Raw genomic sequence first — 27711 nt, 5'->3', positions numbered from 1 at the left:
ACAGGTTTATTCCGGCTGTAAAATTTTAATTTCAAATGAAACAATGTGACACTGATACGTAAAAATACAATCAAAGGTGACAGATAACCTAATTCATTTTTCTGGTTTGTTCCAGCCTCCATGCACCAGTCAAATATCGAAGTCGTATAAAAAGTAGATCCTTTCCCATCTGTAGCCAGCTCCAAAAGGGAACTAGTTTAGAACCTGTAATTTGAAAATAATTAAAAATATTTTCAGAGGAAAATGTAATAGTTAAAACTGTACTTTAGAAGTCAATCTACACCATCTTTGTGAGCTTCTAGTCACCATAATGTGTATTATCTGTATGTAAAACACAATTCCATTTGTACATGTAAAAATGATTTTTTTGGGGTAAGTCTTCATGTTGTACACACTGCTTTTCAGTTTCATATACTACAGAGAATTGGGCAAACCTCTGTATATAACACAAGTACAGATTAATAATCTGAGATAAGAAAGCCAAGATAGAAATCCAAATTTTACTCTATTTCTACTAAATATTCTAAATCAGATCAAAGAAATATGTCTTAGCTAGGCCGCCTTCTTGTCCAGTGGTTGTCAAATGGTAATATATCAAGCCCAGCTGACTCCATGAGATTTGCCTCCTTGAGCATGTTTTAAAGTTTAGATTCCTTTATTTTACCCCTTGGAATTGTTTTTAAGTAAGTCAGCAGTCCCCTCCAGTTTCAGGTAACTGGGATGCTGGGTGATAAAGTGACCTGGTCAGGACCACAGGACAGTCACAGTTTCCAGATTTAAGGCCAAATGCTCTGGCTTTCTCTTTTTCTTCCTCCCCATCCCCCCAGCTTTGATGAAGTATAATTGACAAATAAAACAAATGTATTTAAGGTGCACAGTGCGATGATCTGATACCCGGATACACTGTGAAATGATTACCACAATCGAGTTAACAATCCATCGTAATTTTATTTAAATCGTGGACAAGACAGGTAAACATCTTTAAAACCAAAGTGAATGGTTTCTCTAAAAACAATGAAAACAAAACACCTTGATGTGAAATAAAACTTGGGAGGATCTAAACTCAGAATTTCAGATGGCCCCTGCTCGAGCAGGGAGTCTTGAGCAGAGGGTCTGGGGATGATGAACACAAAACCTCCTCACTGAGTGAAACGGTTAATGAGATTTAATACTCAGCTACCTGAGAAATGCAAAGTGAGCAAATGATCTAAACTGAAACGTACTTTTACTTTCCCCCACTTCAGCTTCCCATAAAGTCCATGCTGGGTGCAGAGCAACACGGACACTTGGATGGAGCCGATCACAACGGGTCTGAGCATCCTCTCACCTGCTTCCCTTCCCCGGCGGTCTGTGCTGCTGCCATGGAGATGAGTCAAACCGCTGTAAACTCAGTATGACTCAGCAAGACTCCCAGACGTGAGCATAGTTTGTATGGTTTCTAGACTGGTTCTTAAACTTTTTCTGTCCCTGAACAGCTCAGGTTGCTTAATACCACACTGACTTTTCAAGAGGAGGCCATGCTCACCTGGAGGAGAAGTAACTCAAAGTCTCCAGTAATGCTCCTCCCACACGGTGAATTAATTTGGGATCATTCTAAGCTAAGCGAAGGAGAACACTAGAATATATTTTGAATTCTAAACAGTGAGAGCTGTTTAAGCACTTCTGAATAGAAATCAGGAATTATGATAGATTTCACATTATTATAAACCTTAGAGATCTTTACATTTTTGGATGTATGAACAGACACTAGCTAAAAACCAGCTGTGAATGGATTGTGGATATTTGGAGTAAAAGCAGCTATAATTCTTCATTTAGCTTTCTTTGCAAAGTGGTTTGTAGGTATTCTAAACTCAATGAGCAATGACATAATACAATACTAAAAAAAAAAGTATTATAAAAAGTAAAGTTTACTACAAGGCTATCCACCTTGCTTGTAGCCCGAAGTCATCACGATTCTGTCTGCTGTACAAGTTTTTACTCAATTTCTTAGGTAAGCCAGTAGGCCTAATGAAGACCCTAAGAAGAGACTAAAAAAATCCAGAAGGCAGTAAGCCAGCTGGAGGCAGGTAGCAGGGGTCAGTAGGCAATATTGTCTATGAAACTGCCTCTCTGAGTCAGGAGACCTGAGTGGGCCCTGAAGGGGGGCCAGGGGTGACAGGAAAGCCAGTTGACGTCACTGGCAACGTACTGTATGGTCTGAGGTCTTCCCCCTACTTAAGATCAGCTGTAACATAAACAATATGCTCACCTTCAATTTCAGTCCAGTTGACAGCAATTTCTGCTATTGGGATTTTATAGAATTGTGCTATGTAAAGCAGTTCTACATCAAACGCCCTGAAATAGAAAATATATGGCTATTTATTATAAAAAGACAAACAGTGTAACTAAATCTTTATCTACCTTGGCATGTTTTAAAGAAGCTTACACGGCAGATTATAAAAGCTTATATTGTAAAAGTGAAGGTCAGATAAACGTAAGGTCAAATAAAAGTCAAGGAGTGGAGGAGTTTCAAGGCAAATAAAAATGTTGGGTGTCACTGCGTAACATTTAAATGAGAAATATGGTGTCTCTCTCACAATGCAGAACGCGCAGAGGTAAAAATGTTCTCTTGGTGTCCAAGAGAAAATTTAATCCAAGAGAAATTTTTAAGATTGATGGTTTTCACATCCCAGCTTTAGCTAGCTCAAGATACAGAACTGATAGCATTTTAAACTGATTAAGAGAGCTGACAGAACCACCATTGAGAAGCACTAGGAGAGAATGTTCTCAATCGCTTTAGAGCTGCTTGGTTATGTTCTACCATCACAGAACCAAGGCTTCGTTTCTAAGTACAGGGTCCCCGTGGCCTGCCTTCCGCCTTCCCCTCCCCAGCGCTGTCCCCGACTGCACAGCAGTGGCAGCTGGCGAAAGTGGAAAGCCAGTTTCGGCTCGTGTGAAAGGCCTGGGGGTATGTATAACTACAGACGTGCAGAGATCATCTTCAGTTTCAATCCCCAGCTCAGCCTGCCTTCTACCTGTGGAAGGTTCTTTCTTAAAGATCCTCTTCAGTCAGTCCTTTGGTTTAGGTCCAATCTGCTTCCCTTAACAGTGAATCCTGCTATGTTGGATTCTTACAGCACTCTCCCCCAGTTGCTTCCTTTCACTGGCATTAGGACCACTCCCTGTGGTACTTCTGCCTGTCTCTAAAGGCACTGAAGTCTTTTACTGTTTTGCTTTCATTGTTGAGACATTAATACCCCCTTCTCACTCCACTTTCTTGACTGCACAGAACATACTTCAAACTTCCCAAGCTTTTAAAATTTTAAAATATTAGCACAAATAGCAAAACGCCTCAAATCCACTTCCATTTGATTTCCCTGATCCCAAGCAATCTGAATTTGGAGTTTTGTTTTCTTGGCTACAATACTACCAATGTCCATTATGCAACTAGTTTAAATCCCAAGTATTTGGATAATTCAGTATGAAAACTTTTTTTTTTAAACATGTAATGCTTTTTCTTATCCTAATAAAATATTTACTTAAGATGATAAAACCATCTACAAAAGTGTTCTTTGTGTTTCTAAAAGGACTATGTAAAACTTCCGTTAAATAGAATTGTGATATTCATGAAAGAAGGAAACAATTTGAATATTAAGCCTTGTGCTTAATCCTTCACTCTCTCAACACAAAACCCAAAAATTACCTAATGGGCTTCTGAGTTAGTTCTAATGATACTCAATAATCTGATCATTAAATATTTCTCCAAGGTTATTAGTATAGAATCATTGACTCATCAAAGGCACAACACAAGAATGATGAATGAAAAGGAGAGGGGTGAAAAAGCAGCTGAATAACTGAATTTATATTAGAAAAACTGAAAGGGTTATTCATCTTCTAAACTATTATTTTTATTATAGCCTTCACCCCTTAAACATTTTAGATGTGAGATGTTTATTAAAACAAAACACATTACCATATTATAAATAAAAGACCAATCTGGTACCAAAGCAAACATCATAATTCAAGTACCAAGTCCTCCTAGCTGGATAATGAAGAGAAGGGTCACTCTCCAGCTAAGTGACTTCTCGAGCTTTTTAACAGTGGAGAGGGCAAAGCCGCCACGTTTGCTTTTGTGACTTAGTTCTTGGTATATCTGTTTCCTCATGAACAGATCTATTTCTGGAGAATGAAAAGTGTGCTGACTCTGTTAAACGGCAGATACACATATACCCTCCTGCTCCCTTCTGAAAGACCACTAAAATTAAAACGGCAATGAAAGGATAGTAAGACAAGAACAAAAGCTGACGAGAGTAGCAAAAAAAAAAAGAATCTGAATGTTGGGAAGTAGCTGGACAAGTGGTACCCAGGCAGAGTGGACAGTGGCAGAGGGAGAAGCCCAGAGCAGCTAATGGTCACAGAGGCCCCTGAGGTTCAGGCATCAGGGGCCTCGACGGACCTGTAGGAGGTGCAGTGGGCTGCAAACTGGAGGACTCACTGAAAATCTGTGTAAGATTCTCCTTTCTTCCAGTTGGTTCTGTAAATGCTGGCAGCCAGGCTCATGTGTCCTAGGCAGGAGATTGAAGGATCTCACTTTAGTGAAAATGACCAGCCCCCAAACATAGTTGCAGCTGGGAGCTACCCATACAAAGTGGCCCCGCTCGCTTAGTCCACAGTGACATTTACCAGTCGGTCAGAGTTCTTTGACCATGCACACAGCTGCTGATGAGCTTTACAGGGTCATACTAAAGATACCTGAAGCTAAACTTTAATGATAGAAATAAACATAAAAAAACTGCAGCAAAACAACAGGCAAGGAAAGAAGAAAATCTCCAAGTGTTCAATGAGACATTAAGAGATGCAGTGGAAGACACTATAGTCGTAAAACAGAAAAATGAATGCTGGAATACAAGAGTTGTAGGAAACTGCAGTTTTGATAGCAGAGATAAAAATTCAACAGGAAGGTTAGATGGCAAAATCGAGGAAACCTCAATAGAAAAATAGGAAGAAGAGAAAATAAGAGGATCAATAGGGAAGTTCTACATGTGTTTCACAAATGAAGAGAGGAAATTGTCGAAGAAAGGATTAAAGGGCATTTCTGAGAAACAAATGACATGGGTTTCCAGAGTTAGAGGCCTACTGAGTTCTCAACAAAATGCATGGAAAAGAGCCATATTAAGTTGCTGAATCATGACATTTCAAAACACTCTGGAGGAAAAAAAGGCTTCCAAAGGGGGGTGGAAACAATATGCCACAGAAAAGAATCAAGATTAGATTATCGACAGAACTGGACTTTTCCACAGAAACACTGAGTGCCAAAGAATACAGAGCAACGCTTTGCAAATCCTGAGGAAAAATGATTTCCAACCTGTAACTCTTTCTCCAGCTAAATGGTAAACGAGCACAAGGGTGGAGTAAAGGCACGTCTCCACAAGCGGGGTCTTGCAGTGCCTGTTTCACATTTTCAGAAAGTTTCATAGAGGATGTGCTCTACTAAAATAGGATGGAAGCCAAGGAGAACTAGATGGAGGACAGGAGCTGTAGCAGACCAGGAAACAACTCGAAAGGAAGAGCCGACAAGATGTCTCTGAGAAAACGATGGAACTGAGGCATAATCTGATGCCTCTGGGATTCACGCTCCTGTCAGAGTGAGCATGAAGTGTCAAATCCACAGTCAAGAAATGCCAACAAAAAGCTCCAGGCAGTTATTACCTTTAGGAAAAACAAAAAGTACTACAATTATATGGGTCTATAATCTCATTGCATGCTACAAATCAAATCTGAATTCTCCTTACCCAGCTAGAATGATCAACGCTGAGCTGAGCAAAATTATTTTAAAACTGCAGTAGGCACGTAAGTGTGGAGGATAAACAGGAGTTTAAGAGAATACTTAAACATTCATTCCCTACTTTGGAAAGTAATATCTAAAACTGAAAAACTGAGACACAGCTATGCAGACACTTTGTTCTGAGTATGGAGCAAATGCCACAAGCAAGCAGTAAAGAAATGACGGCGGCTACAGTAAGGGAGCAGAAACCGGGGGGCGGGCAGGGGGCGCCACGGCGGGGGGGCGGGGGAGTAAAAGGAGATGGGGCGAAAGACAACGGTCTTCTTCTTATAAACCCGATGGAATGATTTTAAATTATAAACATAACACAGATTAAAAATAAAAAATATTATTTACTAGAAGAAGGAACATTTCAAAGAATCCATTTTAAAAATTACTCATAAATGGGGTCAAATTATACCTTAACATTAAATGGGAAGACTTTAGGTGAGGTAGAGTTCAGAGGATGGAGACTATATATATTTATATTTAACATTTAATGTTACTCATACTCAAGCAATTCTGAAGCAAAGAGATGGCTGTAGTTTTTCTACTTGGGCAATACAGTGTGTATTACACCTGGATGTTTTCTAACACCTAGAAACTCTACTTGACTTGGATTTCCTGAAAGTTACGAGAAAAATTTCAGTGAATCTTTAGAATAAGTCCTCTTGAAAAACTGTCTAAGGTGATACCTACATGGAAATGAGTAGATGCACAATTTGATTTCTAAAACTTACACTGTATAAGAGAAAACCCACATCAACTCTATAGTGTTTCTTGATTGAAGTGTAGGAACAGAGATGTTTAAATAAAAACAGTGAGACATTACTGCTTATCAGGCTGATACAGGCCTATTTGATGGTTCTCCTTTATGGGCACCAAAGAAACATTATTGGATCCTAAAGAGAGATGTCAGAGGTTAAAATTTTAAGTCAATCAAATCTCAAATAAGTAATTAGAAAGGCATGCACATGAACATAAGATTTACAGAAGAAAAAAAAACCAAAACACATTCTTTAACTTAAAAGAACACATAGAACCTGGGAATGGTGCTGGCCAAGAGGGCAGCCACGACCCACATGTGGCTGGTCTGAGCCGACAGGTACTATACTCTCAAGACACAGTACAAAGAATGTAAAATAGTTCAATATCTTTTTCATACTGAATGCATGCCAAAATGACTATGCTTAATACTGTGTGAAAGATAGTATTAAATTTCATCTTTCTACTTTTTAATGTGGCTACTAAAAAGTTTAAAATTACACATATGGCTTGCATTTGTGTCTCCTATTCTATTTCTGTTGGACAGTGCTGCCTTAGAACAATCCTGACAAGGAAGTTTCATGATTTTAAAGTCAAGCCTAAAACCCTACTGTTCTCCAGTTTTAAATCCTTCCTTTCAAACTACAAAGAACCTAGCTCTTTGACCCTAGATTTGGACACAACCGCTGAATGAAAAATACCTACTGCAGAGGTGTGTTTCTGGAGTGGCTTCTTAAGAGTCTCTGATTTTAGAGTCCATTAACTATCAGTATATTTTCTTCTCCAACAACATAACAGAAACATGCATTTAAATTTAAAGACCAAATATAAGTACTTAAAAAAATTTTAACCTAGGGAAAAAGGATTTAAAAACATGTTGATCATTTTAATTCTGAAACTCCAGTTTCTTTACAAAGTTATTTGGGAAGATTAGACAACATCTATTTCTAGGGGTTAACAAATATTTGCAAATACATGCATGAAAGTTACAGAGATTACATGAATGAATATCTACCGGAATAATTATGCAGACTCCTGCCACAAACAGAAATCACACAGAACCCAGAACTAGCACTGAGTATTAATTCTTTCTACAGTATTTACCGAGTAGATATGATGGGTCAGGCACTCTCTTAGACAGTGAACTATACCATATGTTAATATTTTATATTGTCATAAATGTTATGACATTTAATCATCGCAAATCCATTTACTTTTTGTTTTTAAAGTGTGCAACTGATTAGGATTTTCTGCTCTTGTGGAGTTTATGTTTTAATAGAGAAAAAGAAATATTACACAAATAAAACACTACAGATGTGACAGGTGCTACAAGAAAGGTTTATGATGCTCCAACAGCACACAGTAGGGGCATCTGGTCTACTAGAGGGTGAGGGCAGGCTGTCCTAAGGAAGATCTGAAGGATAAGTGGATGCTGATGGAGAGGCAGTGGGTGATGAGGAGGGAAGAAACTGCATGCGGAGGCTCAGGTGGGCAAAATCATAAAACCAACATTGATGCTGGTATCATCATCACTCTCAAGGCCCAGGGAAGGCACTCAAGGGCAACGGGTAGCAAAGAGGTGTGTCTGATCATTTCTAATTTTTTAAGAGATCCCCCTGGCTGCAGCACAGGAACCGATGTCCTATGGAGTTTTTAATTCTGAAACTGGAGTTTCAGAATTAAAATGATCAAACTGATGGTGGTGAAGATGAAGAGAAATGAAGGGACAGTAAGAATGACTCCAGGTTTCAGGCTTCTGTGTCACACTGTTAGTCCCTAAACAGGCTGAGCTGAAGCGAGGTCTGGAATGAAGAGAGGCTGAGATAACAGTATATTTTAAGATAGAGTGCTCTGAAGTATTAAATGTTGATGGATTCATCAAGATGGTAAGTAGTCATATTAAACAAGACAACTGGATTTAATAATAGGAGGGTAACGAGATGTTTAGATGGGAGGACGGGTGAGGAGTGGCAAGCAGGAAGATGGAGACAATGAATAGAGACCATTTTTCCAGGAATAAGTTGGCTGTGGAAGGAAAGAGGGCTAGGGCTGGAGGGGTGCTGGTGACTGGTGTCAGTGGAGACCACGCTTTTTTAATGGCGAGGGAAATTTAAACTTGGAAAAACTGATGAGAAAAACACGGTTGAGAGAAAAGGCTAAACACACAAGAGAGAAAGTAAGTGAACAGGATTGGGTTCTTAGAAGGTGGAAGGGGATGCAGAGATCCAAGAATTGGCCTTAGGCAGGAGAAGAAACTCACTCCTGTAAAAGAAAAAAAAAGAAACTGGATACCCTTTTCTGCTTTGATATTTCTGAATTTCTCTTCAAAGGAAAAAAGGAAGCTTAAGGAAAAGGATGTTTTCAGGCCTCTTGATTGATCCTGTCTATAATTAAGGTGAATATATAACTTCATACCCTATATTTGGTTTGAGATGCTAAAAATAAGAACCAAACCAGTATAGGCACAGATTAAGTTTACAGATATAAGTATGAATTTTGTTTAAACCTGGAGGTTCATTATGAGAATACAGGGTTGCTTCCCATTACCTGGAGTAACTGCTGCAAAGGAAGACATACCAGACACACGCCGGTTAGGAACCTACCATCGTTCAATGTGGAGAGATGAAAACGTCCGTGACGCTGCTTCTCGAGTTAATAATTTGAACCCACACTGTGTGTCCCTGATTCCTTTGACACAAAGGAACCACACCAGAAAGTGGAACCCATACATGAGAAGAGTACGGAAGTAAGAACGCTGCAACAAAGACAAAATATAAATGACTCTTCCATTTATCTATAAAGGAGACACTGAAAACAATCTGGCTGCAGAGAACTGCAATTTAATATTTAATTGACTGGGCAGATCTCACACATGAACACCACCATCCCATTAGCTGCCCCGGCGAATTCTATTCTAGACGCTGAGGATGCCTACTGCTTGGAGTTGGGCAGGAGCTAGAGAAGTAGTTTCTCCCTTCCTGGAGGTTTAGTCAGACAAGGAGAATCACAGTGACTGTGACAGCTGGGGCTTCAGTGGCCAGAAACCTGCACAGCAGTTGGGGGGCTGCCATGAGCAAGAGGAACATCTCTGCTACCCGGGCTTTTGTGCCTCTGTGCCCCAAACATATTTTGGTTTCAAAAAAGGTGAGTTACCAGAATATCTTGGAAAAATGAAACATGATTTCAACCTGAAGTTTGATACCTGGCTAATGAGAACACAACAGCAGGGGTCAGCAAGAGTGTCAAAGAAGCCATAGACCATCAAGGAGTCTGAAACAAAAACCCGGTCTCCCTAGTTAAGTATGACAGATACTTCTGATAAAATATATTTTAGCAGGCTAAGTTATTTAATATTTTGGAAATTAAATTTAAGTAGCCTTTTATCTAAGTATTCCCTATTGTTAGCAGTCATTAATTTTATTATTAGTAGTAACACAACACATATTTCATTCACAAAACAATGAAAACTTAAAAGCATAAGAAAAACAGATCAGTAATTACCATGGCAGTCAAGACTTTCATATTTAGGATTAAAAAAATATAATATCTCTTAAAATTTTCTATAATTACGGTAATAGACCCATGGAATGATATATTACATATGCACGTAAGAAACCCCATAAAAGTCTATGCAAAATAATATCTCGTCCTAGTAAATCAAGGTCCTTTCCTCCTTCTGGCTTTTCTTTTTCATTACTGTAATCTTTAGGATCATTCTTCATTCACATGACTTTTTCTATCACCAAGGAACAAAATCATGACTCAACAGCCATATAAGATGACAGAAGAGAAAAGCCACTGCACTGAGCAGCCTGAATTTGAATCCTGGCTCCATTAATAACTAGGCTGACCTTGAGCAGGTTACTTCCACTCTCTACATCCCACTTCCCTCATCTAGAATGGAAATACCTGCCTCACAAAGGTGAAGGTTAAACAGTACAATATTAAAGTCTTTAGCCTGGTGTTTGGTACAGGAGTAACAGACATTTAATAAATGCTTTTAGTAAGGGAAGGTGGCTTGAAAGCTCACTTTAACCTCCTGACTGAATTTCCCTTGTGTATTAAACAGGACAAGAAGGGCAGGAAGACTAAAATATCAAACTTATCTAGATGGCACTAAAACAAAGTCTTCGGAAAGCTCTAGCACTTCTCACTAATCACCTAGAATCATCAGTTAGGTTTTGATGTAAGTATCTCTTACCTCGCTAAGCAGATAGGGCAGAAACCTCATCTTAAAATACTCTGGGAATCTCACAACAGCTTGCTCAGTGCCTTCCATTTAAAATATTTCCAACAAATACTGGTTGACTGATTAAACCTCCAAAAGACCATTTATGCTTAGGAAAGGAACAAATAGAAATCGAAAGATAGAAAAATAAAAATTAAAAGGTAGAAAAACAATACCTATAAACTAGTTCTCAAATGATTTTAAATGTGATTGAGATGAGCTTACTAGCAACCAAATAAAAATATTCATGACTGCTTTTGCTTGGATGTTAATAGAAGATTTTTGTTTGTTTTAGGATAATGGCTATCTTAAAAAAAAAAACAAAAAAAACCACAAACATGTGGAGTTCACATGAGGACTTTAACTTATTTGGTTTATAACATATTGAAAAGCAAAACAATATAAACAACAGGATCTTTAATTTTTAAAACTTTAAAAAGTATCTTAAAGTTTAGAAGACATCTAAAAACACAGACCTATTTAGTTAAATGAAGGTAACAAAGTCATAGGAGAGCATTATATGAACTTCTGAAGTAGATATTTTAAAATACTTACTATTTTAACATTCACAATAGTTTCTAATATTTATGACATAAACAAGGAATTCAGGTGAAATTTAAAGCTGACTGGTAATTTTATTATCTTAAAAAGAGAAGTTAAAGAAGTCTCAAGATATAAGCAAAGACTCTTCAAAAATATAAAGAGATCAAACAAACAGTAATGGATTCTATTTTGAATCCTTTAAAAATGATAAATTTGAGAATACCCAGACAATATAAACACAACTGTCTTAACTGCTACACAGAACATATGAACACATTTAAGGAGGCTTAAATGACCCCACTGGTGCTGTATCATGCATGTCTGTCTTCTAAGAGGGCAACAGAACAGACAGTAGGATTAACTGAGAATATGTGTAAGGGTGTTTAGGTAAGGTAAGTCTGAAAACTACATAGTTTAGTTACCAAAGTTGCTGTTTACTGTGTTAATTAATACTCCTGTGATTTTCTCACTGTCCACAGATCAATCAGCATGGAGGATCTGCATCACCTGTAGCATGTTAAAAGAACCCCAGCGGCCAAGAAGTGGATGGCCATGCCGCAGCTTCTTGGACATGTGGCCAAATAGACATGTTGCCCCTTGGAGATGACCTTCTCTAAGACAGACCTAGTTCTATGAGAATCACCTAGACTTGAACAACAAGCCTACTCAGCAGGAGTTATACACAGCGGCTCCAGTGAACAACTGCTGATCAGTTTAGCGTTTCTTTCTGGAGCAGCTGCCAATTCTATAGAGCCCTAAAGCACTATGTCAGTCACTAAGTTTTAGAGATGGAGGAATGGATGGACAGATGACAAAAGAAAAGATCCCTTGATGACTGGTTAAAAGCAGTACTTAGTAAAAGAAGGTCCAGACCATAGCACAGTCTCATTCTCAATACTATTTTGAAAAAATTCAAAGAGTTTTCAACTAATGGAAATTCTAAATGAAAAGAATTTACATGTTAAAAACAAAGCCAAAAACCACAATTCCCTTCTATTGCCAACAACAATAACAGATCCCAATCATTTCTAGATTACTTCAACTGCTTCCTATTTCTCCAATCTTTTTCCTTTCTAAGTTTATTATAGTTTTTTCCCCATTTATATATTTTTTTAAAAAGGGAAAAAATTTACTCACAAAACCCTTAAATTAATGTCTGTTTTCATTAAGTGTTTTTGTTTGAATAGATTTTTTAACACAAACAAGTATACTGCATTTATAGTATCATACTGTTTTCCATGCAACCTAACATTTTAGTATTTCCCTACATTATTATACAGTCTCCACCGTGAAGTGAAGTTAAAGTCTCTTAGTCATGTCCGACTCTTTGTGACCCTGTGGACTGCACAGTCCATGGAATTCTCCAGGGCAGAATACTGGAGGGGGTAGCCTTTCCTTTCTCCAGGGAATCTTCCCAACCCAGGGGTTGGACCCAGGTCTCCCGCATTACAGGCGAATTCTTTACCAGCTGAGCCACAAGGGAAGCCCACTATCATGTATTTTATTGCTGTATGCCATTTCATCCAGGGGAAATATGTACACTTTCTAGCGCTGGGATACAGTACCTTATAGTTTCTAGTATTTCACAATTATAAATCATGTTCTGAACGTCTTGCACATACACTTTTCCTTTCCTTATCTCTTGTGTATCAGTGAAGTGTTGGACTAGCTAGCCTCTAAACTCTTTCAGCACTAAACTTCTAGGAGTTTGATATTCTCTATGGTTAATAGATTAACCTTTTCCAAATACCAGTAAGAGTTCATAGGGTTACAGAGTTACATTTAGACTAGATGCTGAAGATGGTATAATAATTTATTTCTTAAAAAAAAAAAAACAGGAGAGTTCAAATTTTCACATTTGAGCAAAATCCTTAAGGGATTTAATGGTTCTGCTATCAGTATATTTTTGGAAAAAATTACAATTTTTTCATGTCCTATTTCAGAATCACTGAGGGAAAGGGTCAATCTTATATTCCGTTGGTTCTCAAACTCTGGTTGCATAGGGTGACCTGGGAAACTTAAAAATGCAGACTCGTGGTCCTATGGCTAGAATCTGATTTAGTGTCTAAGACTGGCCTAGGAATGTGCATTAAAGAAAAACACAAAGAAAAAAAGCCCCAGATGATTTTGACCTTCCTCTGAAAACTACAACTTTATGCTCAATCTACGTGACCACTCTAGCAGATGAACACAGAAGAATATAATGGACAATTACTGAGTCTGATACATTAGGTCAATACATTTTTACATGAAAAAGAATTAAAATAAAAAACACTGCATAGAATGATTCCGTTATATTTTTTCCTTGAAGTCACTCCAGCTTCTTAGCCTAATCTGTAAATTACCACCTGAAGAAGTTAATGTCTTTACTGATTTTTTTAATATACTGAAAAGGGCAGCACAACTTTACTCATGTGAAGTTATGTTGCTTTTCTTTTTTTTTGTTATGTTGCTTTTCTAAGGGAAACAGTTTTAAAAATTTAAACTTTGAATAAAATTTAAAATATAGTATTTCAGTGTGCTGACATGAGAAAAACTAAAGGCAAGTTGATTGGTTCAAATACACATCATTTGGAGAAATTTGCCTTATACGATAACTGAATGGGGATGCTCTTTGTGTCTTCAGAAAAGAACTGCCTGCATCCTAAATCAAAGTGAAGTCTACACTCTCCCTTTATACTCAGGAAAAAGAAAATTAAAAAAATCAATTCCTGTATGTGCTAATCCTTTCTTTTGAAAGGAACTTCATTTTTATGAGATTAATTATGAAAGCTTAAGCTTATTTCATGCTAAGGTATATGTAAAAAAGAAAAAAAAAAGATGCATGATTGATGAAAGCCTCACCTGAGCAATTGATTCTTTTTCCAAATGAGCTCGAGATCCACAAGCGATAGCCATTTGATCCTGAAGAAAGAAGCAGTGAAATAAGTATCGCTAATAAAATCTTTGCTTTCAATGTAAATATCTTATTTTTTAGAAACTATTTTTTTTTTAAGTAATGTTAAATATCTTTTTTTTTTTTTTTTGTATTAAACTTCAGTTTAATTATAATTTTTTTCGAAGGAAACATACTAACTTAGCGGATCCAACTTTTCATCTTTTAGACCTGGATAAGGCAGGACAAAAATTCTGCTTGTTTATTGAGTAAGAGACACAGTAAACTAACAACCAAACTAGCTCAAAATAAGGTTATTCTTTCTGAAGGCTGCTGAATGCCTGAAGGAAGATGTTCTAGGTCAGATAAGATTTCAATCTAATTTTAGTTCCGGAAACTGCAACTTGTGATGATCCTATTATCCCAGCTAGCTTTAGGCAAAAATTTGTTTAATTTTGTAAAAAAAGCAAATACACTGTAGGTGTCAGATCCTCAGTTTAGAGTCTTTGTGGTCTTACTTAAATGGCAGAACCACTTCTTAGCAATACTAGCTAGCTACCTACCTCATTAAGAACTTGTTGACACTGATTTAAGGGAAGCCGTTCAGTCGGGTCGACTCTTTGCGACCCCATGGACTGTAGTCTACAAGGTTCCTCTGTCCATGGGATTTTCCAGGCAAGAGTACTGGAGTGGGTTGCCATTTCCTTCTCCATAAAGTAATGTTAAATATCTTTAAAGGTTTACTGAGTTCAGAATCTTGTCTAATTGTATTTACTGAGATGACAGTTTTCCCTGCTAAATATAAGAGGCATAGATTATTTCAGAATTCATATATTTAAGTGATTTTTCTAACTGAAAATACTTTATCAATATAATTATAAGAAAAATTAGAAGTATTAGAAAGAAAAGGGTTATCTGTAGATAATGTGATTTTATATGTCATCACTGCATTATGTAAAACCCAAGAATATCAACTGAAAACTAATTACAAATAAGAGAATGTATATAAGAGAATGTAAAAGATAAGTGTGCACAAAATGAATATATATATAATATTTTAATCTTATATGTAGATACAACGATCAGATAATCATAATGGAAGCAAAAACAATATTCATAATATGAATAAAAAGGAAAATTTATAATCTTTACAAGAAATGTAGCAAGATCTAAATAAAGGAAACATACAAATGCAACCAAAGGGAAGAAAAATATCCAGTCACAGAGGGAAGACCATGACCATGGATGAGAGGATGTGATTACAGCATTAAAAAGGCAACTCCCTAAACTAACCTTTAAATTTAAAGCCATAACAATAGAAACATAAAAATATTTTTTCATTGATTTAGATAAGCCAATTTGGAAGTTAATATTGAAAAATAAAGAACCAAGAAGAGCCAAGAATATTCTAACAGTGAGAAAGGACTAGTGCCAGATGATTTAAAGTTACATTATAAAGCTAAAAATAATTAAAACTAAAGTTGTTGTTGTTTAGTCACTAAGTGTGTCTGACTCTTCTGCAACCCCATGGACTGCAGTCCCCCAGGCCCCTCTGTCCAGGGGATTTCCCAGGCAAGAATACTGGACTGTGTTGCCATTTCCTTCTTCAGGGGATCTTCCCAACCCAGGGACTGAACCCATGTCTTATGCACTGCAGGGGAATTCTTTACCACTGGGCCACCAGGGAAGCTGGGAAAACCAAGGCGCTGTGCTTAGTCACTTAGTCATGTCGGACTCTGCGACCCCATGGACTATAGCCCGCCACGCTCCTCTGTCCATGGGGATTCTCCAGGCAAGAATACTGGAGTGGGCTGCCATACCCTCCTCCAGGGGATCTTTCCAACCCAGGGATTGAACCCAGGTCTCCCACATTGCAGGCAGATTCTTTACCGTCTGAGCCACCAGGAAGCCCAAGAATACTGGAGTGGGTAGCTTTTCCCTTCTCCAGGGGAACATCCGGACCCAGGAATCAACCAGGGTCTCCTGCATTGCAAGCCGATTCTTTACCAGCTGAGCTACCAGGGAAGCCCAAAAAACTAAGGTAGTAGAATGTAAATAGATGAACCTACAGATCAGAAGGGAAAGGCCAGAAACACACACACAAAACGCATGTGTACTTAAGAGTATGGTAAAGACAAACATGTTTAAATCTGTGGGAAAAAGATGCTGTGGGACACCTTGGTAGCCATTTAGAAACCAAATTAAACTGGATTTGAACCAGTTACTGACTAGAACATGCTCCAGATAGCACTGAAGATTTAAGAGTGGAGTTATCAGAAATAATATTTTAAATGATCCCAAGGAAGGCACAAATATACAAACTCCAGAAAAATTCATCAACTTGACAAGACAATTTTAAAAATTATTGTATGGCAAAACAAGAAAAATCCAACCACATTAAAAATTAAAAGACAAATAAATTGGGGCAAAATACAGCAATAATTTACATTACAGACAAAAGGCTAATTTCCAAAATGTATTATAAGTGCTCCTACAAATTATTAAGAAAAGTACTCAACAACTGATTTGGAAAGAGATGAAGGTTATAAACACAAGTGCACAAAAATAAGAAGTGGAGATACCTTTTAAACCACTGAAGAGATTCCTATCTCAGTCATGCTTATACCAAGAGCAATGTAAATAAAATCTATTAATTTTTTACCATATTGTACACACACATTCTATGTACACAGCAATTTGAGAACTATTATCCCAATTACAAATATACACACAATTTGACCCAGCAATTTTACAGCTAGGGATTCTTCCCATAATAAACTTCCATATGTGTAAAATGGCATCTATATAAGGTTGATCACTTCAGTACTGTTTGAAGAAGCAACCTGAATGTCCATCCAAAGGGACTGGCTATGGACCTGTGAAAGAATAGGGAAGGATTCTGATGTACACAGAAGGCTCGATCTCCCAGATATGCTGTGAAATGCAAACAACAGGAAGAACGCATAGTGTGTATTTAAAAAATAAAGAATACAACGTACATCTTCTAGGTGGATATGCAGAAATGGATAACACTAACTTCTGAGAGTGACTGGGTGACTGAGAAATGCAGAGCTAGGTTCACTGCATACCTTCTTATACTATTTGAACTTTGAACCATTAATCAGAATAAATTTTTAAAAAGTGTTCATTGTAAAGAAATTGGTAAGTATATAAATTTACATGCATACAGAATAAAAGTTGTTATAAAAACTCATGCATAATCTCGCCACCTAAAAGCAGCCACTGCTAACATTTTGTATTATTTCCTTGTGTTTTTTTTTTTGCTTTTGCGCTTCTTTTTCAAGTACTATTTACCCCAGTCTAGGGGGAAAAAATCCAAAAAATTGGCTTAAGAAATCACTCCTTGCATGCTAGTCCCAGTTGATTCTATTTCCAATAGTTAAACTACTAAACAAGTGATCATTATGTACTTTGCTCAAAAAATTATTTTATAAAATCAAACATATGTTTATTGAGGTAGGATACTACAGGTTAGGAAACTGAAAAGCTGGGAGAAAAGCTTTACATTAAAAAAAAAAAGATAAAATACTTGGAACTATACATCCCTATTTCATATGTTTGTCATATAAAGCTCTACTTGAATTATACACATTTAGTTCACAACCTTAAAAGAATAATCATCTTCAGAGAAAGGACTGCAGGAAACTTTTTAAAGTTCACCAGGTAAGAACAATTAGACGAGGATATGTGACCTGGTTACTCTTAAGATGAGACACAAGAAAGAAGCATAGCTGACCCTTGAACAACCCAGGGCTGACCCGGGCAGGTGGAGGGAGGTGGCGTGTAGGCACTCCTATACCCCGTTTGTTGTTCAAGGGTCAGCCGGAGCAGATTTCTTATTGTTGTAATTAAAAATAAAACCAGCCCAGAAGAAAGAGAACAGTGGAAGCCACTGAGGAACACGCTGGCGATCCTGTCAAACCAATGCTGTAAACATTTACGTTAACTTCTGCCATCTAGCGAGTCAGCTGTGTATTCATTAGAGAACTCCACTACGCTGAAATTCATGTTCCTGCTTCATTATTTTCAGAATTATTCTAGTCAGTATTCATTAGGTTTTAAGGAGATACATGTGAGGCATGCTTATGGGCTTTGTGGCTCAAATGGATTGAAAAGGGAGTACCAATTACATTAAAGACAGAACAAGAGTCTGTATCCTGAGAAACTGAAATTGAACATGCTGGTGTGTAATAAATTCAGACCCACACTTCCATTTCTTAACAAAGCAAAAGAAATACAGAAACAGAGGTAACACCTGTACCAGTATAAGGATGGGAGTCAAGGTTCGATGGCAGTATCTATGAGGTAACGGTGTCATGTTGTGACTGGATCCTCACCAACTTTGGTAGAAAACGACCAGGATGATAAGAAAAAGAAATCTGCTATTTAAAAACTGAAATAACTATTGACAGGCCAAAGTCGAGCAGACACACAGAAAACTGATAAAGTTCTATGCAGCTTCGTTGGGTTACCTGGGTTCCTTGCTGTTGTGAGATTTTTGTCATTCCCGTATAAGGGTGCACGGCTCTGAAGAATGGATCCACACCCAGTTTGAAGCCCCGACAATGGAGAGCCCTAGTGACTTCTGCTAAATCCTGGGATACTGTGCTCAGTGAATGCTGTCCAAAGGCACTACCTCATCCTCAAAGTCTGCATCTTTCTGGATCAGGAGTATTCGGTAAAAAGCTCAGAATACGGTCAAGTTACCTTCTTTCTCTAAATGGCTTTTAAAGGCTAGAAATGGCACCAGAATTTTCTTTCTTTCCTCAACCTTTACTTTTTTTTTCTTTTAAAACAAATGTTGATACTGCCTTTATTCATAATTGCCAAATGCTGGAAAGCTGCCCAAATGTCCTCCAACAGTTGAATGGATAAACAAGCTGTGGTACACCCACACAATGGAATACCACTTAGCAGTTAAAAGGCATAAATCACTGATATATACAGCAACTGGGATGAATCTCAGATGCATTATGCGGAGTGAAAGTCAACCTCCTCTTTCTGAAGTTGTGGCACAGACAGACACGTAATCTTTTTCGAGTGGTTGTTGCTTGTGTTTTGTTTCGTAAAAACAAGATTCTGTGGTCCAGTTCCATTTCACATCTCCACCCAGAAGTGTCAGTCTGTGGTTTTACATAAAAGATTTAGCTGAATATGCATGATAAATATTAAAACTCTGGTGGGAGTAAAGCAATTTAAAATTGAGAGAGATGGACAGAATATTAAACAAGTAATTGTGAAGTCAATCTCAGAAAATCAGTGAATGTTAGTAATTAACTCTTTTGTGGGACTGCTATATAGGAATTTCATACCAAAAAAAAAAAAAAAATTCCCCAACTGTTTAACTTAAAAACACCATTTTGATTTTACTTTAGGCCCCCTCTGTTCTTTACTGAATATCATTTAAACCATACTCTTATACTCACTGGCCAAGGCTGTAGATCATTCAGTCCTTTTTCTAATTTCTCAATATCTGGAAACTTTGTGGCTCCATCAGCATCTGCCATAAGGATCTTTTTCCCTCGAGAACTGAATACACCCTGTATGTCAAAATTTCAATTAAAAGAAAGTTGCCTAAAATCAAAGTTAAATTCGGTGACATAGCAATTTGTTCTGCTTTACTTAAAATATCCAAGAAAGAAATATTAGGTATGACATGGCAGAAGGAGGCCAGAATTCCCTGAAAACAATTGATAAGATAATTCCAGAAGTATCCAGTGTCTACTTCATGATTTTAAAAGCTTTGGGAGGTCATACTACTACCTTGGAAAATATCGAGATGAGAAAATAGATTTGGATAAAGATATGCTGCATCAGTAAGAATAAAAATGTAAAATACTTACTATAAATATTATATCTGTATTATTTAAGTACAATGGCACTTAACAGGGACCAGGGGCTCCTTAGAGAAATATATGGAGAAGATATTTATGGAGAGATTGAGCAAATATAATATAGACAGGTTTGCAGTGAAATGCATCATAACATGACAGAGCTTTGGTTTTTTTTATGATGGGATCTAAAATATTTAAAATTAATTGATGAGTAAAGAAATGTAGAATGCCACTAAAATTTAGGGAGTGTGGATATATTCAAATATTATTTTAGGCATCTGACACTTAGCAAACTTATGCCACTAAATTTTGAATTGATCAATCTTTGGGCAGAATATGGCCCTGCCAGTGCATACTTCACACAGAAACTATGCATCAGCTCTTAATTTCATGGTGCATTTGAGTGAAAACATTGTTTCTTCAGTGGGAATATACTGTCACTTAACAGTGTGACTATAGATAAGATACACATATACAAATCTAGGGGGCTTCCTCAGTAGCGCAGCTGGTGAAGAATCACCTGCAATGCAGGAGATCCCGGTTTGATCCCTGGGTCGGGACGATCCCCTGGAGGAGGGCATAGCAACCCACCCCAGTATTCTTGCCTGAAGAATCCCATGGACACAGGAGGCTGGTGGGCTACAATCCATGGAGTTGCAAAGAGTCGGGACACGACTGAGTGACTAAGCACAGCACATACAAATCTAGACAGAAATCTGATCATCTCTTCTACACGATTAAGCCACTTATTAGTAAATGTGATGTCTTTTTATGATATTCATTAGAATATGGGTGAAAAAGAAGAAATAAAGAAGTTGTATTTAACATCTGAACATCACATACTAAGTTTTCGAAAAGAGAAACATTACAAGGTACAAAATCGATAGCTATAAGCTTAAGATTAAAAAGTAACAATAATAAAGGAGCAACTCAGTGATACATGATAAGGGGGTTTCTTGAATGTGGGCGACCCTCCCGATTCTACCACCGAGGGCCTCCACCTCACTGCTAGACCAAGATGATACTTCTTTCCGAATCACCCAGCACATCACAACTATGACATGATATTTTGTTTTTATTGTGATCACGTTATATTTACAGATATGTAAGAAGTTATTATTAAAAGCAATTTACCAGCCTTATTTATAGGCTGGTATTTAACAAGCCCGTTGTGGAACATACATGTGCTGTAATCGACAAAAGAGGCTATTCAAAATACCTTCATATTTCAGATAAAAATGCTGAAATTAGGTTATTACCATCCTAATTGCTCCGCCCTTTCCACGGTTCTTCACTAGCGTTATCACTCGTACTTTGTCGCTTCCATATTTCTGGCAGTATTTAAAAGCTACCTGTCAAATTACATAAAAGTCAGAATTAAAACAAATTTGAATTCCAAGACAGTAACAGAAACTGGGTTTCTGATTTTGGCTTAAACACTTGCTACTCTAGCTGTCTCTTTGTGACCAGGTGGCACCCACGCAGGTTCTGGTGGCCTAGAGAAGCTGCTCAATTCCTGGGGCCGAGATCCGAGCCTGACTGCTGAGGTCACAGCTCTCTCTCCTGCAGGGGAGACACCAGAACAGGCAGTGGCTGCCTCTTTCTTCTTGACTCCTCTGCCTAAGCTACAGAGCTTCTAGAGAAAACAAAAATAAAAGCCACGTGCTCCTTGACTGTGACACATTTGTGACTGGGTTCCCAGAACTGCTTAAAGGCCTGTTTACTTGTCAGCAGCCAACCTTACTCCCCAGAGAAGCTGTCTGTATCCTGCACCATTTCCCCCAAATCTTCTCCTCGAATTCCTCACTCTCAGCAGAGAATCCCACCGGACTTGTCCTCCTCTGAGTCTTCAACCTCTTTCTCTCTGCTGGCTCCTCGGCAGACTTACCTTTGAAGTCTGGTCTTTGCTGCCATCATCAACTACTATCACCTCATAAGTGAAGGTGGGATCTTGTTTCTGCAAAAAGCAAAAATAAAATACCACCATCCGGCATGGCCAACATCAAGAATTGGAATCAAGTTGTAAGGAAGCTAAAAAAACAACTAGTGTTTTTTTTTTACTGTTTATGTATATAAATATGAATACAAGTTTAAGTGTACAAAGCACACTTATAGAATGTAACTGTACAAAGTATATAATGTGTAAAAAGGCCAAGGCAACAGGCTGAGCACAGAGGCCAGGACCGTGACAGCTCCAGAATGGCCGGCACCGCCTCTCATCACGGATCCAGCCTGGGGTCCACAGCTTGGTGACCCGTTCTAGTATTAATTAGACATCAGAGAAAACATGATACCTGTCTGTCCTCCAGATAACCCAGAGCTTCATCCATCATTACAGGCACTTAAAGAAGAAGAAGAAGAAAAAAAAAAAAAATATATATATATATATATATACACACACACATATATAAATTGCTTTTGAAAATCACTTTATCCCAGCACACAGTTTATGTATCAAAGAAGCCTGACTAACTAAGCCCTCCCGGGCTGTCTCTATTTCTGAGGCTGAGGCTATTTCTATCTGGAACGTCTGTCTTCTGCTCCCCTCTCGCTCATCACTTCAACACTTCAGCGTCAGACTGGATGCTCCTTTCTCGTCTAATCCACACTCATCCTTTCTCATCTAATCCACAACTACCACAACTGTGCACACTCTCTACAGCCCACAAGTATCAAGGCTCTGGCCAAGTCCAAACTTTCAATTTCCTTTTCTTCCCAAACTACCCCTTACCAGAAGAATCAAGGAGGGCTTACACCGCTTTTCTTCATTGTATGAAGGCACGACCACAGAAAGCTGTTTGCTAGGTGAGTCCTGAATGCTGGGTAAGGCTTCCCTCTGGCCCCTGGCATTTAAGAAGAACTTCTCTTCTTCATGTCGTTGAAGGTGTGGCATCTCTGTAGCAGTTATAAATGCAACAAAGGAAATCTAAAAGCAGATATGTTAATAAGATTATATTGTGGTGACCTTTTAAAACATGTGTTATGTTAGAGTAGGGGCTTCCCTGGTGGTTTGGATGGTAAAGAATCTGCCGGCAATGCACAAGACCTGGGTTTGATCCCTGGGTCAGGAAGATCTCCTGGAAGAGGGAATGGCAACCCACTCCAGTATTCTTGCCTGGAGAAGTCCATGGACAGAGGAGCCTGGTGGGCTACAGTCCATGGGGTCGCAAAGAGTTGGACATGACTGAGTGACTAACACTTATAGAATATACATCATTTACATGATGCTTCCCCCATGAGGTGAAATATTTACTGTTTCTAGTCCATTAACAACGGTCTGGAGGAGACTTCAAAACTCCAACCATTCACCTCTTCTTGTAAACTGATTGTTATTGTCCCTTTCCCCTTACTAAGGTACTAATGCCCCAGGGGGCTCTCTGTGTCCTGTCATGCCCCAGGCTTGTCATCTCAGGTCTAAAAAGGAACAGTCACTCCGGAAGTGCCACCTACCCCGAGATGCCCTGAACCCCCAGCCCCTTGCCCCACTCCCCGCAGAGCCTGGTGACAAAGGACACACTGCAGGGAGAGCCTGTGGGCGAGGCCAGGCCTCTCATTCAGGACCAGCTAATCCAGGTTGCAAGGAAAGCGTCTGCCGGCCCCAGAATAAGCACAAAAAGGCTGAAGAACATATACTCATCCCAGACTTCAGCTCAGAACACAGAATTTTTTGGAGTCAAGTATCAAATTTGGAGCCTGTAGGCACTATGAACTGCTAACATTATATAGCCCTCTTCCAGATTCACTAGGGAGCTGGCTTTGGAAATAACCATCATTTGTAGCACTGTTTCTACTGATATACTTTCTGCTTTCAAAACAATCAACTTTTTGATTCTAATCAACCTACCAACTTTGGGAATGCAATTCATTTGTAATTCAGTGACCATTTATAACATCCCACTGGAAACATACTGAAATCGAATGTGCTTCTGATTAGCATGAGTAGGAAGGCAGTGTGCCGCCTAGTGGTTAAAGAGTTCCTGCTCTGTACTCCAAGCATCCAGATGGTGGTTATTAAATTCAATTTCCTACTAAAAGTAACCAGTGCTCCTAGGAGGAATGGCTGATTCAAGTGGAGTAGCAGTCAGGCTAGGAAGCTACAGACATAATGACACAGTAGCCAACTTGACAGGGAAGAACTGAAGCTTCAAAAAGAAAAACTAGTGCAGTGTATCAAAACAAAGGAAAAACTTTACATCATGGGTTCCTAATGATACTGAAAAGAAAAAATTAATCACCTTTGTAAGAAGCCAGGGAACCATCTCATTATTTTGAAAACTTCCTTTTTATCTTAACCTTTTAAAATATGAAAGGTATTTCAGAGTAACTGAATAGCTGAGGATGAATTTTTTTCATTACAAAATTCTAGGTAACACAGGAAGGAATGATACAATTAGAATATTCCACTCTGCAACCCCCAGATTTAGGCAGTGATCATCAATGCCTGCTAAAACCATTAGGTTAATGACAAACTTTATGATTGGTGGGTCAAGCTGGTAACTCCTGAAGCTGTGAATCCCACTAGACACCAAAGAAAATCAGACATCACACGCTTCCTGATACAACACAAAAGGAGTAATTAGCACCATTCACACACTTCTCTTGATTAAAACTCAAATATGTATTTCATCAAATTGCAGCTGTAACCAGCAGTTCACAGGAAATTCAGGGGACAGAGCAAAATGTTAAAAGTCACCTAAGGGATACAGTTAGTAAAATCCAGATTGTGAGAAATTCTACAGAACAAATGACTCTTTATGAAAGACAAAAGAAAAAAATAGAGGAGAAATTGTTTAAGAGAGTTGAGACAAACCGATCTAGTGCTAAGTGTGTGTGGATACGGAATGAAATAAACCAGTTATACTAATACAAACACGAGGCATTTGAGCCAACAGTGTATTTTAAATCACTTAACAATGTTAAACTTAAAACTGCGATAATCTTATTGTGACTATGTTTTTAGAAGGCAGTCCTAACTTCAGAGAAAAATGCTTAACATTTACAGATAAAATGTTATGTCTTGAATTTGCTTCAAAATTAATTCAGAAAGGAAGCGGGTAAAGAGACAGTGGGGAGATATATATGAAACAAGACTGATGTGTTCTGTAATGATTTCCTGCTCTGGCATCTAAAAAAATGAAGTTCCACTAGTTGGGTGACATTTGCCTCCATGAGTCCATCTTTCCAACATCAGCTTCCTCACCAGTCAAGGGAATCCCGGTTGAAAGCTGAATACAATATCCAACATATTGGAAGTATTCAATAAATCGAAGCTCTTATAACCACTTTGAGCTACTACGATCAAATACTTCTAGTACAACCTCATAAGGTGCACATTTAACAGAGTCAATGCAAGACAGATTCAATCTAGTATTCTGTCAAACTCTGCCCCACCAAAAACCTGAAAAAAACAAACAATTCTCCATATACTACTAAGGGAAAAACAGACCTCTTCTCTCAGGCAGACACAAACACTAAACATGTCAGGATACATTGCTTGTTCTCTATTTAAACTACCTCTAAGCTGTAAGTTCTGAGAAGCTGGCCCAGTGGCCTCGCTGGCAATGCTACCTAGGCTGCTAACCTCAACGTCAAGGAAGCGGAAATCTCTCTCTTTACTAACTAGATGGCGGGCCCATCCCAAATTATATGGGAGAAAGTTCACTTGGCAAATTTTCTACTACTTACGGATCAGGAAGTGTTAAAATGTCTCTGTGTTTCCACAGTAGTGGCAAAGAAAATCTGAGTTTGAATACCACTGTACTGTTTCGTGCAGATGCAGTAAACTTAGGGGGCTGAATTCTGGGACATAACGACCCCCAACCACACGGTAACACCAGGCCTTGGCCAGCTTGGTCTTCCTGATCCGCTGACTTATCTACTCTGCTAATAGCTGGCTTTGGTCAGTGCTGTCACCACTTTCCATCTGCCTAACTGTACCAGGAAAGAGAGTGTCTAGAAGCACACACTTTCTGGCGGGGCTGAGGACCTCCCCGGGTAGGGCCAGAACTGCAGACCCGGGAGGGAATCTTGGAGCGGTCAGGGCTGAGAGGGCGGATGGGCAGAAGGTCCGGGAACCAGGGGACTAAGAGAAGACGGGGTGGGCATGTCCCAATGAACGCCAAGTGCTAGGTTCTGGGCACGCAGGGAGAAGGAGCTCCAAAATAAAAACAAAGAACGGAAGGAAAGGGGGTGTGAAATTCTGGGGTCTAGGCTTGGGGAAGCGTAGTGCAAGGACACGTCAAAGAGCGGACAGCTCGGAGGAGAGGATGCCTGGGGGCCGCGCCTCCAGGAGCGCAGTGAGCCCAGGCCCGTGTCTGTCCCCAACCCCTCTCCTCACCAGAATCAGGGCTACGGCGGCCAGCGCCGCGCCGAGCACCGCCAGCTGCAGCAAGAGCGGACCCATCCTCCATGCCGGGCCGCCAGCCGCCCTATCCCGCGCCTACACACACGCGGAAGTGCGGCCGTGCAGCCCCGCCTCCTGCCCGCAGAGAGGCTACGCCTGCCGGGCGCCCGCCGCCCACAGCGCCGCCTCGCGGCCAGACCCGGTCACGCCCGGGGACCCGCGCTGCCCACAGCGCCACCGCGTGACTATGTGTGGGATCGGCTCTGTTCAAACGTAGTAGGGTTGTCAGAATCAGCAAGGAGAAATAAACGGATGTCCACTTAAATTGAATTTCAGATAGCAACGGATCGTTTTTTAACAGCATTATTAAAATATAACACACACTCATAAAGTTCACCCATTTAAGAGCTTTTTGTTATATTAATTTTGAAAAACTGATAAAACAAAATTTCCCATTTTAACCAGTTTATGTGTCTACTACAGTGACATTGATTGCATTCACAGCTTCCTGCAACCATCACTACTGTCTATTTCTAAAACTTTCCCAGTTCTCCCCCAGCTCTCGGTAACAACTAATAACATGAACTATTTTGCGTGTACTCTTGATCCACCTGACATTCAAATTGAATCGGATGCCCTGCGTTTTATCGGCAGTCCTTTCTAGGAAGGAGGTGAAGTGGAGGTTTTGAGCCACGACACAGTCTACAGCAAAAGTTGTTTCTTTGGAGCCCACTCTTGGCAGCTGCGTAATGTAACCTGATGTGGATAACGAGCGCATAAAATTTTTAAATTTTCGGTGCTCGAGCAGCAGGCTTTTACCTGGAAGAAGGCAAGCCCAGGGCTCAGCCTAAGGAGGAGGGGGAAAGGACGCTGAAACGTTGGAATAATGTTCCACGCTCAACACTTGATTCTTTGCTGTAAGGTCGGTTTTCTCTGAAACTCCTGATTGGTGGCTTCCCTGGTGGTTCAGCGATAAAGAATCCGCCTTCAATGCAGAAGACACAGGAGACATAGGTTCCACTCCTGGTTTGGGAAGATCCTCCCACTCCAGTATTCTTGCCTGGAGAATTCCAGGGACAGAAGAGGCTGGTAGGTTATAGTCCAACGGGTCGCGAAAAGTCTGATTCTACATAAATCAGCACGCACGCTTGAACTATCAAACTGTTTCTAAACAAACACTCGTAACTTCCATAAAAGCCGATTCGCCAAAAAACGTCAAGGTCAAGAAAACCAAAAGGGGCGTCTGGCTGGGGTGGTCGAAGCGAAGCCATGCGGGAAACCACCCTCACCTCTTCTCCC

At 39.2% G+C, this 27711-nt stretch overlaps 1 protein-coding gene across 2 annotated transcripts; it reads right to left on the bottom strand.

The window, feature by feature from the left end:
- Positions 1-5: 5 nt before the first annotated feature.
- Positions 6-27555, bottom strand: ALG5 (ALG5 dolichyl-phosphate beta-glucosyltransferase). 2 transcript variants are annotated; one of them, XM_065902275.1, is made up of 10 exons: positions 27232-27555; positions 22824-22995; positions 22364-22410; positions 21958-22026; positions 21329-21421; positions 19662-19775; positions 14184-14243; positions 9172-9323; positions 2249-2334; positions 6-204 (listed from the first exon to the last, which is right to left on the bottom strand). In XM_065902275.1, the coding sequence occupies exons 2-10, from the start codon at positions 22960-22962 to the stop codon at positions 89-91; spliced, it is 876 nt and encodes a 291-aa protein (XP_065758347.1). In that variant the 5' UTR covers positions 22963-22995; positions 27232-27555; the 3' UTR covers positions 6-88. The 2 variants fall into 2 exon arrangements, with proteins under 2 accessions (XP_065758347.1, XP_065758346.1); XM_065902274.1 differs by lacking the exon at positions 27232-27555 and adding an exon at positions 26407-26544.
- Positions 27556-27711: the final 156 nt, after the last annotated feature.

Source organism: Muntiacus reevesi, chromosome 11, assembly GCF_963930625.1.
Source record: "Muntiacus reevesi chromosome 11, mMunRee1.1, whole genome shotgun sequence".
NCBI classification, from domain to species: domain Eukaryota; kingdom Metazoa; phylum Chordata; class Mammalia; order Artiodactyla; family Cervidae; genus Muntiacus; species Muntiacus reevesi.
This window is presented reverse-complemented; position numbering and strand designations above follow the sequence as displayed.

Coding starts and splice junctions, on each gene's coding strand:
- ALG5 (XM_065902274.1), bottom strand. CDS start 26,472: ATGGGTCCGCTCTTGCTGCAGCTGGCGGTGCTCGGCGCGGCGCTGGCC. Junction 14,244..19,661: donor ATGATCTACAGCCTTGGCCA/GTGAGTATAAGA, acceptor TTCTTTCTTCAG/GATCAAATGGCTATCGCTTG. Junction 9,324..14,183: donor AAAAAGAATCAATTGCTCAG/GTGAGGCTTTCA, acceptor TCTTTGTTGCAG/CGTTCTTACTTCCGTACTCT.